We start from the raw sequence: 17,488 nt of genomic DNA on the forward strand, positions 1-17,488 counted from the left end.
TAAAAGTTCTTAGTTGGTTTTCGGTCACGTTCAGTGTGTTTGTGCAACTTCACGCGACTCTCAAGTAATTTTTATTTACCAAGAATAATGATCAGATTCTCGATTATGATATTATATTGTAGAGCAGGACGAGCAAACTAAAACATATGCAGTTTGTTTTGGTTTTTTTAAAAAGAAAAAAACCCTATGAAATATTTTCTGAATAATTCCGTCACGTTTTTGTAGTTCGATTAATAAAATGTCAACATTAATTTCAGAAGGTTTCAGCTTTCTGCATACAGCAAAAATAATACATTAACTCGTTGATAGGTGAGACTCACCATCAGTTCAGCCTGATTTGGATTTTTTTGAAAGCTAAAGTTGTCGAACCTGCACACATTTGTAACCATTGGAGCTGTGACGTCATTCCAAAGGCCCCACGGTGGTTTGGTAAACAGCTCCCCCGTGTGTGCGTGTGCGTCCTGTACACAACGGCAATAATACTGAGTTACACTAATAATGTTCACAGTAGTGGCAATAAAAAAAAAAAAATGATAAAAAATAAAACTCTACTCTTCTTTTTACGGTGCCCTATCGCCACCAACCGGGATGTAATGCGAGCTGGGAATGGATGAAGAGTTGCACACTGAAGCATTTTAAAAGACCCACTTTTGCTTTATGATTAAACCAGCTGAAATCTCTCTTTTGTTGTTTTAATATCTTTATTTGATACACATGTAAAAGACCGGCAGCGTCAGTGAATTGAAGCCAGGAACTAATTGAGGCGGAACCTTTTTGTAACGTAGCGTTGCCCAGGTAGCGTAAGGAGGAGACTCCACCTGAGAAGATGTACAGACCCTGCGCAGCCAAATCACGCCCCATTTGTCACTGCCGCCAAAGCCCCGGTGTGACCGTGACCTCCTGGCTCCAAACGGAATTAGATAAATGCGTGGAAGGTTCCCTGGAGACTGCGGGACCAGCAGGCGTCATGCATTATGGAGCAGCGTTTACACAGACAGGCGCGTTAATGATGCGGGAGGGAGGTGTTGGGACGGGCTCATTATGCTGATGAAGGCGCGCGCGTGGGAGGTAGTGGCTGAGATGAGACTCTGTATTTATTATTCAGGCTTTGGTGAAGCCATCCTTAATTTATTTGAATTTTTCTGGAGCGAACAAAGCCAATTGATTATTCAACATCCGGCTGATAAAATCTTTGACTCTCACCGCCAGAGGGCGCCACCACCACTCACTGGAACTATTACCGTATGTAAGGAAACACGGGACACGAGCGCTCCCTAACAGTTTATCTCCCTCTGGTGGTGGGATGCCGTACACACCTCGACACTTTTGTTCCTGACCGTGGGTCAGTTGACAGCAACACATTTAACTTTGTACTCATTTCCCCCTCGATAGATGCCAGAACCCACAATCATCCAATGAGAGACCAGGACGTTTGGAGCCCAGCCAAACACCGGGGTTTGCCCCGGGCCACCGTGGCAGTACCCTGCATGAGCAGCACTCAGGGCATTGGATGGGTCCCACAGGAGTTTCCCTCATTCCTGAGGGCTGAATGTGATGTAACCACAGAGCAAGAAAGAGCGTTGAGGACTAATAAGCTTGAATCGACTGATTCTGCAGTAAAGTGAAGGCTGCGCGTGGTTTGTGACCCTGTTAGAAAGGCTTTTATCGGCACTTTGAAGTATTACCAGAACAGAAATATCCGTTTTTAATGCTTTAGAGTTGAAGTATTTTTTAAAATATTAAATATGCAGAACTAGAATTCCAGTGTTTTTACATATCGCAGCTATGAGTCAATCGGATCAATCGATTTAAGCTCAAAATGAATCTCATTTAAAAAAGTTGAAACTATTGCCAGCCGTGTCCCATTATGTAAATAAATCACGAGGAGAAACAAAGAAAGATAAGAAATGTACCAATTTTATTTACCAATCCACACATCCCATTTATTATGAAATACAAAGCCAGCGCCAGATTTATATAAATGGCGAGTCTGAACTCCTAAAATATCAAACAACAATGGTCAGTTTCAGAAAGAAAAGGTTTAGCTTTGATTCAACACACAGTAGCATATCATCGGCAAAGAGGAGAAAATGGTTACGTCCAGCAGGACAGATGGAATCCACTTCATTCAGACAGGAATATCTGTATCATAGTCCCGCCATCGCATCCACGTGGTTTCTTAATCTTTGCATAGAACAAATATGGCTCTTATCACTAAACAAAAAGACTAAACTGAATTTTAGATAACCGATGTGTTCATTTATTGGAAAGGAATTGAAGTTTACCGTCAATCGCTCTTTAATATGGCTTCAGAATTAAAATGCAATACTGACTTGAGTCGTTAAGGCAATGTTGTGCTCCATTAAAGCCACAGACATTTCCACACTGATCATATTGGAGATTACACAGTTGCAATGTTGGCATCAGCATCACGACATTCTATAAAACAACGGAGCCCTGTATTTATGCGGTTCTTTGCAGACCCGCCATCTAATCCAGAGATTACAGCAAAAATGAGACATAACTCAACTATAAATGCAGCGTCACAAAAGCCGAATGACAAGATTGTCCAACCTCGGGAGCAACACTGAGCAAAAGAACCACGATCAGTTTAATCCGAGTTGGCACCATTAGAGTCACGCCACAGATTAAATCTGAATTTAAGTGACGAGCCTCGCTGGGATTTTCCTGGTGAAATAGTCCTTTAAAATGGTATTTAAAGTAAAGAAGGAAAAAAAACACAGAGGCTTTGCAAAAAGTTAAAGAAATGTGTGAAGGAAGCCTCTCAAAATAATGTTTTGGGTTTTTTTTAGGTTGGAGGAAATATATTATATATTTATTTTGTATATTTTAGATGGGAAAATTGACAGGTTGGATGTTGCATGAAAAAGAAATGACCTCCTGATTTAACAAGCAGGAATCTGCTCAAATTCATCCCCATTTTTTTCAGGATCCAGATTTCACTCATAAAAACAAGGTTTAAAAAAAAAAAAAAAAAACAGTTTAAAAACAAAGATGGAAAAAAAAGGATGAAAGGGTTTTTCTGTTGAGTCCCGTCTAAGTGCCGCTCACTTAAATAAGGCTGATGGGTGTCCATCGTTGGTGCTCCGACAGCTGTCGACATCCGTGTTTGGTGCTTTCTTTTGCAAATGTTTCTAAAGTTTGGAGGGAATGACTATGCACACACAAGTATCAACACCAAGACTTAAATAATGTAAACATATACATCTTATCTGAGGTCAGAACATTGATCCTCTTCATATCTGTTTTTAAAAAAAACATTACTGGAGCAGCATCAAGATGTTCTTGGGAGTGGACTCGTCATTCAGGTGTTTCGTGGTGTATCTGCAGAGACAGGCTCAGTTTCAGCTCTTCACATCTGTACGCAGCTCAAAGTCCCACAACTCCTAAACTAGCCTGCACCATGGCAGCAAGTGCTAAGCTAACTAACGCAAGTTAACGAGAGCAAATCGTCCCCAACCTGAGGGCGTTGAGGAGGCCTTCAACTTTGTCCGCAGGCTGATCCTTCAGGACTTTTAGAGAACTTTTGATCTGAGGAGGAATAACGAAACAGAAATCACGCATTAGGGAGTCTGTGTTCCAGCTGCAATCAGCGACACGCCTTACATCTATCGTGGAGGATTTGATGAAGACTCCGTTGGGGTGGACGTGGTCATAGAGGATGATGACGCCCACCATGACCCTCATACAGAAGAGGAGGGTGTCCTCGCTGCTGAAGCGACTCGAATACTCCCTGAAAAACAGCAGCAGAGAAGCTTCCATCTTCATCTCAGAGACGCCAACGTGTGTGTGCGTGTGTGTGTGTGAGAGAGAACTCACGGCGTCTCCAGCATGATTCTACACACATTGGCCATGGTGCTGAGACAGTCTGTGGTTTTCTCCAGTGGAAGACTTTTATTCTGTGGAGGGCGACATGACGCCGGGGTTAACGGGAGGTGACTGTTGGGCTCGAGGAGGAAAAATAAACAGCAGACGCCTCACCTCCATCACAAAGTTGGTGGTTGCTTTGCTGAGCGTTTTCATCATGGGCATGGGTTCCGCGTAGAACAGAGACATCCTGTTGGCCATCTCGTTGTTGACTTCGTTCTCAATTTCCAGCTGACGGTGCAGAAAACAGACAAGAGGGAGCATCAGCGCTGCTCATCCCTCTCCTGCATTAGCAGGCTAACGGTAGACGTCACACTGGTGACGGCATCAAAGGGCCTATCACATCATCTGGGACATGAAGCTGCAGCAGCTACTCTCTACACATCAGTGTAATCTGCATAATCCCGCTGAGCCACAGGGAGAATATAGCATCATTCCGCATGGCATTGGCCAATTGTGCTTTCCCTTAAAAACGTCCAGCTAAATATGAGAAATCTGAGAACTCACGTTCATGTTGTTTATCCGGTTACGACTGATGGTCCTTCGATAGTAGCTGAAGTCGTTCTGGATGGCCGGGTTTCTTATCTGGAGACAAAAGAGGGAAAAAACCATCCAGCGACGTCTGAAAACACCAGAGGCGGAGTTTCTGCTCTCTCGGCAAACCTTCAGCTCGTCGAAGAGCAGAGTGAAGTGAAGGATCTCGGCGAACTGCTTGGCCAACGCCTGCTTCCGCTCCAGCGCCGTGCTGGCGAGAGGGGCCGTGTTGAGGGAGTAGGTGAGCTCCGACAACAAGCCCTGCAGAACCTCCTCTGAAGACACAGACAGAGTCAAATCCCTGCGACACTTCTATGAAGTAGTTTAAACAATAACAAAAACAGAGGGAATCATCCTGGGAAAGCCAAACCTAGTCTGATGGAGAAAGTGTAGAAGTTCTTAAGTTTGATGACCAGTGGACAGACTGAATTCCAGGCTCTCTCCTGGTGCTTGAAGTCATTGGGGTTTTGAATTGCCTGAGTGGGAAAAGAGGGGAGTTACTCTCTGATCAATGATGCAGGGTCTTCATGCAGGGGTTGAAGGTTCTGTACATCTCTGATCTCCTGGCTGGCCCCTTTGTACTCTCGCAGGCCCATCAAGATGCTCTCCGAGTCCTGGAGGACCAGGTCCACCTGGTTCCACACCTCACGCTCCTCCTCCGTGGGCTGTGCATCTAAAACACAAACCAGAGTGAGACCCGTTTCCCTGACAACGCTGATCATCACTGCCGCTTCACATCAAGGACGAGCCGTCGGGCCGTCGGAGCAGATTTACAACTGCATTAGACTCGATGCGAAGCGGCTGTTCGGTGGGCGGGGCTTGTGTGCTGAGCGTGAACGGAGCTTTCAGCACAGCAGCCCGACACAGGAAACATCCAGTCAACCTTCAGCACTTCCACTGCAGATTTCAATTCCAGGGGATCAAAAGAGCAGAATTATGGGCGCGACGATGCTCTCCTGCAGACTGAACGTCTCCACGGAGCGGGAGGCGGCGGCTCTTGTTGCCGTGGCAACATACGGGATTAAAAACATGAAAATCAATCCATGCGAGTGCAGTTTAAGGTGGCAGAGACTGAAGGTTGACTGTGGCAGGGCTGGTTCAACCAACAACAAAAAGGGTTAGGGTGCCTCGTCTGATCTACTCCAAAGTAATCTACTCCAGTCTAAAGTAATCTACTCCAGTCTAAAGTGATCTACTCCAGTCTAAAGTGATCTACCCTAATCTGTTGGGTGGCTGCACAGATACAGAAGAATACTATCTGAAAACGTGAGGCCTAATAATTATAATAGCATCCAGTAGGGACGACATAAACTTTCCTAATATCAACAGGATTCTGGGGTGAAGCGACACAAAGACGCAGCTATAACGTGAACGTAATCACAAACAAATTCCATCAAATTTGTGTCAGAGGTGCATGCAAGCAGGGTACGGGCAAAGGTCAAAGGTCAGCTCCATCCTGCCGAAGACAGACTTAGGAAGAAAGTATTCCTGATTCATTTCAAAGAACTGACGTTACAATAGGCTGATCTTTGACCTTTGAAGAGAAAATGGAGGGGAAAAATGAATCAAGAGGGATGTGAAAGAGGGAGAGGAGGAGGTGCAACTGAACAGAAGACGGGCATCAGCTCAGCTCACTTTCAAAGTCAAGGAAAAAGTTTGGCCCTTGTTCAAGCTCTGTGCAAGTGAGCAATTTTAACAGATTCCCCATTTGGCTTCTGCAAAAGAGAAAGAAAAAGAAAGGGAGAAAGACGTGTGCAATGGTTAAATAGTCCAAAAAAAAAGGTGCAGCGGAGAAGAACTGAAGCAGAGTCCTCGGAGGCTTCATCACCAGGAAAGTCCTACTGATAAAAGGAAACCAGTGACGACGTTAACACCCCCCCCTTCTCCATCCATCCTTTCTCCATTCCTTCCACTCCTGCGCCAGACTTACTTTCAAAGTCCAGGAAAAAGTGTGGATAGTTCTCTATTTCCCTTGTTAGGACTTTTAGCAGGTTACCCATTCCAGCAAACCTGATGGTAGAACAACAGTCGAGAAAGAGACGTCACAGAGAACAAAACAGAATTTACACAACATCACAGGAGCAGCGAGAGGCCACGATGGAGGTGAAACGTAGGGCTGTACAGCCGGGATGTTAGAGCGGAAGGGTGTCGCATCCATGTTCTGAAGCCATCTGGAATAAAGGAATTTTCCTCCTCACAGATGGTCAGATTTATAAATCGGAGCGTGACGTGATGACAAAAGAAAGCCTGTGCTGCAGAGTCCACATGATCCTCACACTGAGGCTCTCCGCAGCGCTTCTGGCCTTTTGTGGACGATTCCCTATCGTGGCGTGCTCATCTCATCGTCTTTTAACTTCATAAAACACAGACACAAGCGGCGTTTCTGATCAACAGCCCCCAGAGTCACGGCTTCGATGCTTAAACAGCTAAAAAGCACCGACGTGTCTGATGGGCGATTTCATGCTGAGGGTTTAGCGCAGATGCGGCGCTCCGCCAGAAGGGGGCAGCACTGGTCTCATTGGGATGGGCCTGTGTTGACATGTTGCTACACGCGCCGCAGTCATCAAATCTCTCCACCTGCGGCTATGACAAGTTCACAACACATTCACCTGGATCTTATCTGCAGCCAGACTCAGACCACATTAGTGGCAACAATCAAAGCTGCTTTAAACCACCTACAGAAGTAGGAACAGCTGACTATTCGTTTTCATACGTAGGTGTGTGGACGCTAATCAACATAGCTCACAAGTTTACTATTGTGGATACTGTGGTGGGGGTGGGGGGGGTCCTGCTGCGGGGCAAAGCTGGTGAGCTAAAGCTACTGCAGAGCAGAGAAAACAGTGATGGAGCTCACTGGCTCGGACCAGCATGTGGAAGACTTGATAATGGTTGAACATGAATCAGGAGGAAACATGGACAAAAAAACCCCAACACAGAAGCATCATTTCATAATTTCAGTGTTTTCTGTTCTGTTTGGAGTAAATGAACCAGCTTCTTCTGAAATTCTGCCAGTCTTGCCAGAGACAGAAGGAACCCTAGAATGGGGAACTTTTACTCGTCCGCTTGGTTCCTCCTTCAGAGCTTCTTACTGGACTGAAACCTTTCTAAGCCATCACCTCATGTGTTCACTAGTGAGGGGGGATATTCCTGTTGGTGACAGGGGAGTTTTTACAATCTGGCAATAGTTAGATCCTTCTTGTGGTGCCAAATTTAAACGGCATTTCCTGCTGAGCGGGTGATAAGAGGAACTGTGAAAGATTTAGTTTAAATGAGACAGCCCTTCAAGCCCATAATTAAAAAGGTGACAGATTAGATTTTATTAAAATAATGGCCTATAAAACATCTTTATTGACTCAACTGGTTTTGTGACTGTTTAAACCCTAAATGACCCAAAGACAAACCACAAATTTACTCTTTAAATGCGATCCAGCCTTTATTTGCATTTGAGGTTTCAATGTTAAATTAACTATTAAAACCTAAGATGTTGATTTCAGTATCAATTTTTTTAACAGCCCCAAACACAAACTGCTAGAAGAGCCTTGAAGGGTGAAAGTTTTGGACATAATACAACAAGTGCAGGCTAATCCCAGCGTAAACATGTAAACCGCAGCATTACTGCTGAGCTGATGTGCCTCAGTGAAAGCTTAGACTGCTCAAACATGATTACACCAGCCCGAGCGTGTGTGTGGGGGTGTGTGTGTGTGTGGGAGACTCCTTTACCTTCTCTGGTGGAGGTACTCCTGGCGATGTCTAGATCATCCACTTTCTTTATCTCTGAAACGGGAGAAGAGCAGGAGAGTCGTGTTTAAAACAACGCAGATAAAGTGAAAAGAAAACAGGCTGTAGAGGAACTGCATCAGCTCAGAGGTGAATTCCTCACTTCTCCCGATGTGCACAGGCGTTTAAACGCTGCAGTCGTCCCTCGCAAAGTACATCCTGAATTATTCAAGAGTGAAATCCACACCCTGGTCTGTTATTTCCAAAACAGAGCTGATTGAGGGTCTGTGTGCAGCGTGTTCAGTGAGGTAGCAAACGTTCTCCGACAGGCTGCTGCTGCTAATGGCTGCAGCTACGCGCCGCCTGTATTTCCCTGCAGCCTGAGTGGAAACAAAGTGACAGTGCTGTCACATTTGGTCAGAAGTGACTGTGGCGCACAGCTGAAGAAGCTAATAAAATGTCTGCAACACACCATTCAGGTCAGGGCAGTGTTACAGAGAGGTTGGGGAAGGTGAAAAATCTCCCCAAACTAGTTAGCTCGTCTTCTGAACAATGCTTTCGTGGCCTCGCCAGTCAGCTGCCGTGTTCTCCGGCGTCTCTTCTCCGAAATTTAAAATGAAAGCTGACGCAAGGAACATTTTCTGCTGAACCTGAGTCGTGTGGCTGTTATCAGGCAACTTCCTCGTCCGCAGTACAAAGAGCCCGTCACACCCTTTTGATGTAATACCTTCATGTCGGACCACTGTTATGATTTAATTTACTTTTTGTGATAAACACAAAATGAAGTATACGTTGATCAGCTTTTGCAACGATCCAGGTAACCGCCAACCTTTTATAGAGCCTATTTACAGCTTCCTTGTCAAACAAATCAAAATCTAGCAGAGGGTTTCTCCTCTGTTAGTCATCTTGGAGTGCGCGAGACATTAATCACCCGGCATAACTGAAACCCAGGGTTACTCCTGCACCTTGCTGTGTGTTTACCACTTCAGATCTGTCCGTTTTTTTTATTGGGGCAACAGCACAACCCCCCCTCCATGCCAGTCTGAGAGCGAGACAGTCCCATCTGTCACAATAAATAGTCTTCATCTAGCTGTGTTAACCCCCAGAGCTCCTCTGGACAACCTGCACGGAAGCAGACAGTGTGTGTTGGGGATGGAGACCTCCACAGGGAGGACACACACACACACACACACACACACACCTACCTTATAAGGACACAAGTGTGTGACTTCCTGTAGTGTGGTACATGAGCAGGCTCGACTGTAATGAAATAGCAGGACTGCAGACGTGCGCTCTTTGCCAAAACACCATGTGGACACCGCAGACCAAGCGCTGATGACACTTGTACGCCCCCCCCCCCGTCTCTCTCTGCTTCCCACTTTCTTGTCCCTCAGCTTCGGCTAATGGGACCACTCGGCTGGACTTCCTCCGTGCTTCCAGTCAACTTAATGAGGATTTAATCGAGTCTATTCACATGTTTTAAGTAGCAGGCATCATCTAGATGGACAGATCTCAACCTCCACCCTTAATGTTGTTAGTTATCCAATTTAGCCAGCATCTCTAAAGCTACGCATGGATGGAGTCAGCCAGTAAGCAGAGGAGGCGCTAATCCTTCAGTCACTAAATCTGCCAATCAGCCCAGCAGGTGGTGAAGCCTGGTGGAGCGTAGAGAGACGCACGCGGCAGACTCCGAAAAATAAACATGTTTTTCAGGAAATGTTAATGCAGAGCTAGGATGGAATTTTCCAGAGACCCCAGTGGAACAATACACAGCAATATGACATTTAACCCCACAGGTAACCCATCTAAATACAGCACTTTCAAACAGAGGTGACCAGGAGACAAAGGACACCTGTTAACATTAGGAGACACATCTGTTGAAACAGGAGATGTGGATCAACTCAGTGAACACACACATCACCTCAGTAGGTCACCGCTGCACAAACATCACACACCGTTGTGACACAGAGAGCGACGGCTGGTGAAAACCATCATGTAAATGTGAGGTCGAGAGGTGAGTTGAAGGAAAACCAGATCCCAGAAGGTGGGCTTCTGTGTGACCCAGAGCAGAATGACACTACAACGACCGGTGAAGGTCCCAGTCCAGTGATCTGCAACCACAGTTTACACAAGCAGAGAAAATGCAGAGTGTTCAGAGCAAATGGACCAGAATAGTAAACATTCATGAAGCCCTCTTATCTGACCTTCACATCAGCTGTTTGCATATTCAACATTAGCCTCAAACAGGCTCCGACTCCATCAGTGAGCCCACATATTGATGGAAGAGCCATCTTCCATCCTTGGAGAACCAAAACCAACATCAGTAACTGATGTGTTCTCTAATCTGCACACCTAAATAAATGCTGCTTCTGAAGCACCCAACAGGAGGTAATCGGTTCGCAAAGTTAACAATTAATGTTTAAAATATATTCATCACAACATCACAACAAACCTCCAAAGGAGGGAAAAACTGCTCCTCAAAACGGCCACCAAGCCAGCCAGCAGCACCAAAGGGTTTTTAAATCCCTCGTCCCACTTTCAACCAAAACTAATTGTCTAAATTCAGCGTTAAAGCATCTAATTTGGTCCAAGCTGGAACTCAAATGGAGCCAGTTATGAGGAGGAGCATCTTCTCACACACCATTACAACACTGTGACCTCCCCATGAGCCTTGGGTCGCGTGACAGTTGCTGCTATTGCAGACAACCAAGATATGACCTGCGCGTTAATTATTCACGTGCATGTGCGTGTGTGTGTGTATCCTCTCCAGCACTGGAAAACACACTTCAAGCAAAGCACCAGGTCACGCGAGGAGAGATGGAGTGTTAACAGAAATCCCAGATCATGCCGACGCGTGCACGTGTGTTTTGATGCGGTGAGCGCAGCAGGCTAGCTCTGGTCCAGAGGATGGAGCGAGGCGAACCGGGGGGGGGGGGGACACATCTGGCTGAGGCCGATCCACAGACAACCCTCTGTCAGAGTTCAGACGGGGGCTAACCAGACGCTCAATGGACTGGAAAGCCGAACCCCCCCCCCCCCCATTGGAAAACAACGTGCGTCTGTGGGTATTTGCAGCAGCTCTGGAGCATCATTCTGCCCCTTTGCATGGCAACAACTCATGACTGGATGATGGATTCTTAACAGCGAGCTGTGGGCTGAGGCGGAGACACATCAATGAGCATTCAAATTCATCCATTTGACATCAATTTGGAGCTGGAAGAGTCTAAATTTTCTCCGAGTTCCTTTAAGAATGAGCCTGGCCGTCTGCAGCCTTTGGATGCCTTCAAAAAACGTCGCCAAAAGAGGAAAAAGTGGCAGATTTCAAATGTTTTGATTCATTAACTGACACTGGGCTGAACAGGAAATGAGTGAGAACTGAACCACACGTTTGAGAACTGGAAGTTTCCTCATCGACCGTTTTTGATTCAAATTCCGCAAATGTGCTTAATGAGGAGAATATAAACAATATAAACAGCTGTAGTTTGTTTACTACGGTAAATCCTCTCAGAACACGTTTAGGAGGAACAAAAGGACAAAATGGCACCTTTTCCATTTTCAACTACGACGTAGTGAAAGAAACGCGGTTTGTTTCCTCCCGCTCGTGCAGCAGTAAATCTGCAGCCATAACATTGTCTCAACATGTGTCGTATTTTGTATCATTCAATGTAATAAAGATGATAATAAAATGCTGACCCAGGTGACCTACCATCGGACAGGACAAGGGTCAGGATTCCTCTGGAGGAATATGTGCCGAAACCATCCCCAACAAAAATACTGATCCATGTGTCAATAACAGTAATAATAATAATAATAGTCCCTTTCAATCCTAGTTACACACTGACACAGACTTCCCTCTGCCATCAGAATTTCCAGATTAAACCTCCACCAAAGGCCTCTGTGTAAACCAAAGGAAAGCTAAACCAGCAGCAATGACTGAAATAGCTTCTGTTTAGAAATCTCCAGGGAACAAACCTATGCTCTCTCTCCCTGAGAGGCTACCTAAGGGTTCACCTTTATCGTCAAATAAAATCAGGTTGGCGAGTATTTGTGGAGGTGACCTTTGACCTATCTACACCTCCCCGCTTGCTGCTCAGCCACCATAAGTTTGTTGTAACTTCACTGTGTCTGACATTGTGGAGTTTATTGGCTTCTCTATGGGGGATTGACTTCAGCCTCAAAAACTGACATGAACTAAACACACCAGACAGCTGACTAACAAACCCAAAGCTAGCCGGGCCTGTCGCACCCACTTTAGAACCTCTCTGCCACTTGGAGTAACCATAAAAACTGCCTGTCGGTCCTGGTTAGTGGAGCGTCGTCTCCCTTGGGCTCCCCTCGCCACAGCAAATGTGACAGCAGGTTGTGCTGGGGGCCGATTCCACCTCCAGGGGAGGCCGACTGACTTTTGCCCTAATATGGACACAGGCGGTGGGGGTGCGGGGAGGTGCCGAGACACGGGAGAGAAGGGGAAACGCACCCGGCAACATCACAATGGCGGCCTTGCTGTATCACTGACAACCTTGATCCCTCCCTCTTACTGCATGCTCCACACGCCAGCACAGGAACACACCGCGTGGGCTCCAAAAACTCTCCGGTTTGGATTTCGGCTCCCTGAAGACACACAACGCTGCACTTGCACACTGTTGAGGAGCTGCTGGGCTTAAGGCCGCGCTGCCTGATTTAACACAGACTCACCACAGCAACTCCTCCACATTTGGCCGCTCTTGTACAGAGAACCACAGGAGAGCTCAGTCATTTTATATGTATGGAGTTAGTGGTGGGGTGGGGGGGGTCCACCAGTAAACAACTGGGTGCAAGAGACAATTGCAGAGAGAGAGAGCCAGCCTGCCGAGGTCCGTGAGATTATGAAAAGAACAATGGAAGGAGAAAAAGACAGAAAAAAGTCAAGTAGAAAAGTTAAAGAGGGCGTCTGCTATGGAGGAGGAGGAGGAGGAGGAGGCAGATTGGTGTCTGCTACCAGCAGCCATCACCACAGAGAAATTCCTCCCACGTCTCTGCTCAATGCCACTTCTGTTCTGGACGTCAGCGGCGCTGCAGATACAAAGGCATCCATTTCTGAGCGCGAACCACTCTGTGAAACCAGTGTTCCATGTGTGAGAACATCAAGCGCCTACACGCTGGGTGGGGAGGCGACCACTGCGCCGCTGAGAGAGCCAACGCTCACAACGCACAATATCAAACTCCTCCGCTACAAACTGTCGATTGAAGCCATCATCGTGGCCTCAGGATGCTCGTAGTTTAGAGCCTCTGATCTTACAGCTTGTGTAAGAGCAATGGTGGAAATGGAAGAGCTTGGGCTGGAAAAAAGGAGCCTTTTTTCTAGGATCCTATAAATATGGCCGTTCCTTATGAAAACAAGACTATTTAAGGCTTCCCGTGAATGTGCGACAGCAACAGAGCCCTCCTGTAGAACGACACTTGACCTCCGGTTTCACTCCACAGCCCAGGCTGAGCTCAAGTGCGCTCGTTTCGGTCAGTCGTGCATCATCAAGGGAGGAGAGTGCGTTAAGTCAACAAACGTTTAAGCGTCTGCCTGGCTTTAGAAATTTGGTAGGACTGCAGTGTGGATTCAACAGGAAGTGTTTTCCCTTGCAAAACCCTTAAATTACACAATGACATTATGCACTAATAATCAGCATTAATCCCAGCATTCAATAATCAGGATCAGACTTAAAGCTATTACACACAGTCTGCGCCCTATCCCAGAATACCAGCTGTTGCTTCAGCAGAAACCACCTCTTCACCTCTTTAAATGTGAGGCTCAGGTACAAATCTGCATCTTTCCAGAGTTCCACCTTTAAAAATGCTGCCAGATGAAAATTTAAAAGCATTGTTGCACAAGCCGATGGTTTCACAGCACAAATGTGCCGCTCGCCGCCATAATAATCACTGGTGTTATTAAAAATAAGATTTTGATTTCAAGCATCCCCCCCCAAAATTCATGGGAACAATAAAAAAAAAAAATTGAGCAGAATTCAGCCACAACCTGTCCTGTGGTGTAGGGGTTTTATGTCATTCATCGTCATCTAAATTCAGCCGGAAGCCAGGAGGATCAAAAACAAAAAAGGTCCTGCGAGCAGCCCGTTTCCCCATCACACCCTCTCAGCAGCCACAGCTTCACAACCAACTGTCAAGAGCAGTTTAAAGTTTTCCCCCTTGAATTCATCAATAATTCACCAAGGCTTAGCAGATAATCGGTGCTCTGTGGCTGATGGGAGCAGACGCTGAAGCAGAGCTGAATCCTGCAAACCACACTGACGGTGGCTGGTGTGGGACAAGCCAACCGGGCCGATGGCTTCCAGCAAGTCCAGATGGCACGTTTCTGGGGGGGGGGGGGGGATTATGAAGCAGATTTTTAGTAGTTGGTCAGTTTTTGACATACAGAATTCAACATTTATACATATTTAACAGTATGTCTGGAACCTAAACTGGAACAAGTGCTTTGAATCACAAGTCTGATGCTCTTGCTGTCGTCCACTTCTCGTTATTTCCCCCCACTTACCATCTCACACGCTTGCACACAGACACACAGAACATGTGCAATCTGTTAGCTGAGCATCTGAGGCAGCGGACCCAGTGAGTGTCTGCTGCGCTGCCTGTTCCAGCCCAGATGGCTGCATTGGCTGAGTCAGCAGTGGCTACTGGCCCGGGGTGAAACGGATGATTAGCCGTTGACAACGGGAGGAGAGCCGCGCATCGCAGACCGACGAGCAGTTTGAGCAACAGCAAATGTGTCAAATCTCACGTTACCTTCATCTGGCTGGCTGAGAGCATAAAGCAGCACATGCCTCTCTGCTCTGCAGCTGCACTCATCACACTTCACGAATCGTACGACACCATCGACGCCAGCGTGCTCCGCTTCTTGCAGAGGCTGGTTTCTTTGATCGTTACAACACGGCTTCAAAGTCGTGGCGTTTCACGGCGTGTGTTGCTCTTAAGAACGAGGGCGAAAAAATTTGTCTGTCTCACCTTGACAAAAAACAAAACAAGACTTGTTCATTGATGCAGTTTTGTGTTCTACAGTTTCTCAAGGGGGTTGTGGTTCATCATGGCAGTCTCGCAGTTCTAATTATGTACAACAGTGCAGCACAACCACTCAGGCAACCTGCCAGTTGAAAACCGCAGTATAAAAAATAGGAGTGAGAAAAGGTGTGAGCATTATTTCCTGTTTTTCTGTTACATCTGTGGGGCTCAGCTTTTAACAGTGATCATTATCAGTGTTTATACTAATTTATGCAAAGAGCCTAAAGTGAGACATTTTTAGAATTCTTCCAGGATGCTGTGAAATGGTATCTTTCTTTAACGCTCTGCATGTTCTAACTTGCCCAGGCTGAGGTGCAGCTAGACTAGGCCATGTAAAGAACATGCAAACATTTCAGCGTCTTCCACATTGAGCCATTGTCCTCCGAGTTTCCTTCACAGGACTCGACCAGCATTCCGTTCGTGCTGCAGTTAGCGCCTGGCATACCGACTGAAACTAAACAGATGAACACACACGCACATTTTGCTGAGGAGTGCAGCTGCTGCTGTATGTTCGCCAACAAAAGAACACCACTTCAATGTAACAGGAACCACGATGAAAAAAAAAAAAACAGCATCTCAAGATGTTCCTCTGCAAGTACTCTGTGTGTGTGTGTGTGTGTGTGTGTGCGTGTGTGTCAGGTTTCAACGTTCTGGGTCGGATTTCAGTCACATCATGTCTGCAGGGCACCTTTCTGCACATGCAACAATACACTATACGGTGCACGATAGCCTCTCATCAACGACTCACGTTGAGATAAACGAAAGAAATTAGCTGTTGCCGTCTGACATCTGTAACGTATAATCAGGACGATTACAGGTGACATCTCAGCAGTTGTCAGGAGGTGAGTTACATTTTATCTGAGGCTGAATGAAGTCTAAAGATACAAGTACGCAGTTGTTGGGATGCAGTGATTGTTGAGGGCATGGCTTAATAATAAGAAAACGGTTAGTCACGATTCACTTGTCTGCACAGACGTTGACGATTGAGTAAAACTTTCGGGAAAAGTTCTTGTGAACGGTAATTTGAAAAAAAAAAAAAATCTGTGAAACGTGGCTGAGTATCGCCAAGCTAAGTTTGTTGGCTAGCTAGTCTGTGAGCTAGCCAGTGCGGGAGTCCGATAAGTCAACAAGAGAGCAAAAATCACAGGAGAATGTTAACAGACTTAGAGTCAGAGTCGCACAACATCCCGCCAGAGAATATTTCAGCTCGACAAAGTTGGCTGAACCGATTCAGCATCTTAGCGCTCCTGCCCCGGCATCTCCTCCCATGTGAAGTCATTTGACAGTCACTGATTTGACGCGGAAACACTGCTTGGCACAACACCAGGTCGCATCAAACCGCAGCAGAAGCTGGTAAAACTCGGACAAAAAGTTGGTTCAACCTTGACGGCTCACCTGTCTGTGCCTTTCGTAGTATTTCCTCGGATGTTGCGGAGGAGAAAACTCGGGCTCGGCAGGATTTTATCGACCTCAAGAGCGCTGAACGTCCCCGGCAGCCACAGACGAGTCCGTTCTCAGAACACGCCCCTCCCTCTGCAGGAGGAGGAGGAGAAGAAGAAAAGGACGACGAAGAAGAAAGGGGCTACTCTAAGCCCCGCCCATGTGGGCGTTTCTAATTGGTTGAAATTAGGGACGGCGTCGAACAAGCCAATTAAGCGTCGCGTGTGTGTGTAACTCGGTAGACTGTTGCCCTCTGCAGCAAAATGAAAATGCTCTTGTTTTAGGAGCGCATCAGACACTTCAGGATGTTATTTCCAATCACGCCTAATGTCGTTTTGAACAGTTATTATTATTATTGGGTTATTTCTTAGGTCAGCTATTAGTTGGTGAACTTGTGGGAATCGCGAGCATTGCAGTGTTGTGAGCAATGGGGGTATGCACAGGGCAAACATTCCTTTGTTGAAGTGCAAGAGGTAGTTAGGCTGGGTGATGGAGGGTGTCAACATACACCCACATGTTCCACTATCACATCAAGCAGCGGTTGTCATGGAGTCGAGTTTCCTTTACAGCGATTTTACACCCACACAGTCGGCATGGGTTTATAACTCTGTCCTGTTATTACACCACCTTTTATCCTCACACACTAATGTGTTGTATCATGTAAGCTACGTAACTACCACATATTTCTAATGATGTTTGAAAACCATCTAGACAGTCAGGCTATGCGAAAATGACTTATATTTGCTGTGCACATGTTGATATTACGAAAGTTGTTCACTAATCGCCCTTAGGGAGGTTTGAAGCAAGCTGACTTTAAGGATAATCCGTCGCCTGCCATACTGTTATGGGCGTTAATTAACCCCCC

At 46.3% G+C, this 17,488-nt stretch overlaps 1 protein-coding gene across 3 annotated transcripts; it reads right to left on the bottom strand.

Annotated features, from left to right (window-relative positions):
- Positions 1-1,896: 1,896 nt before the first annotated feature.
- On the bottom strand, positions 1,897-16,736 carry fam49a (family with sequence similarity 49 member A). Of its 3 annotated transcripts, none has more exons than XM_029849472.1 (12): positions 16,579-16,736; positions 8,143-8,196; positions 6,058-6,137; positions 4,974-5,095; positions 4,793-4,898; positions 4,552-4,697; positions 4,396-4,473; positions 4,003-4,119; positions 3,841-3,920; positions 3,628-3,754; positions 3,482-3,552; positions 1,897-3,345 (listed from the first exon to the last, which is right to left on the bottom strand). In XM_029849472.1, exons 3-12 carry the CDS (start codon positions 6,128-6,130, stop codon positions 3,282-3,284), a joined length of 984 nt encoding a protein of 327 aa, XP_029705332.1. In that variant the 5' UTR covers positions 6,131-6,137; positions 8,143-8,196; positions 16,579-16,736; the 3' UTR covers positions 1,897-3,281. The 3 variants fall into 3 exon arrangements, with proteins under 3 accessions (XP_029705332.1, XP_003971515.1, XP_011610163.1); XM_003971466.3 differs by lacking the exon at positions 6,058-6,137 and adding an exon at positions 6,353-6,432; XM_011611861.2 differs by lacking the exons at positions 6,058-6,137; positions 16,579-16,736 and adding exons at positions 6,353-6,432; positions 8,303-8,580.
- Between the last annotated feature and the right edge of the window lie 752 nt (positions 16,737-17,488).

Source organism: Takifugu rubripes, chromosome 16 (assembly GCF_901000725.2).
Source record: "Takifugu rubripes chromosome 16, fTakRub1.2, whole genome shotgun sequence".
In the NCBI taxonomy this organism is placed as follows: Eukaryota; Metazoa; Chordata; class Actinopteri; order Tetraodontiformes; family Tetraodontidae; genus Takifugu; species Takifugu rubripes.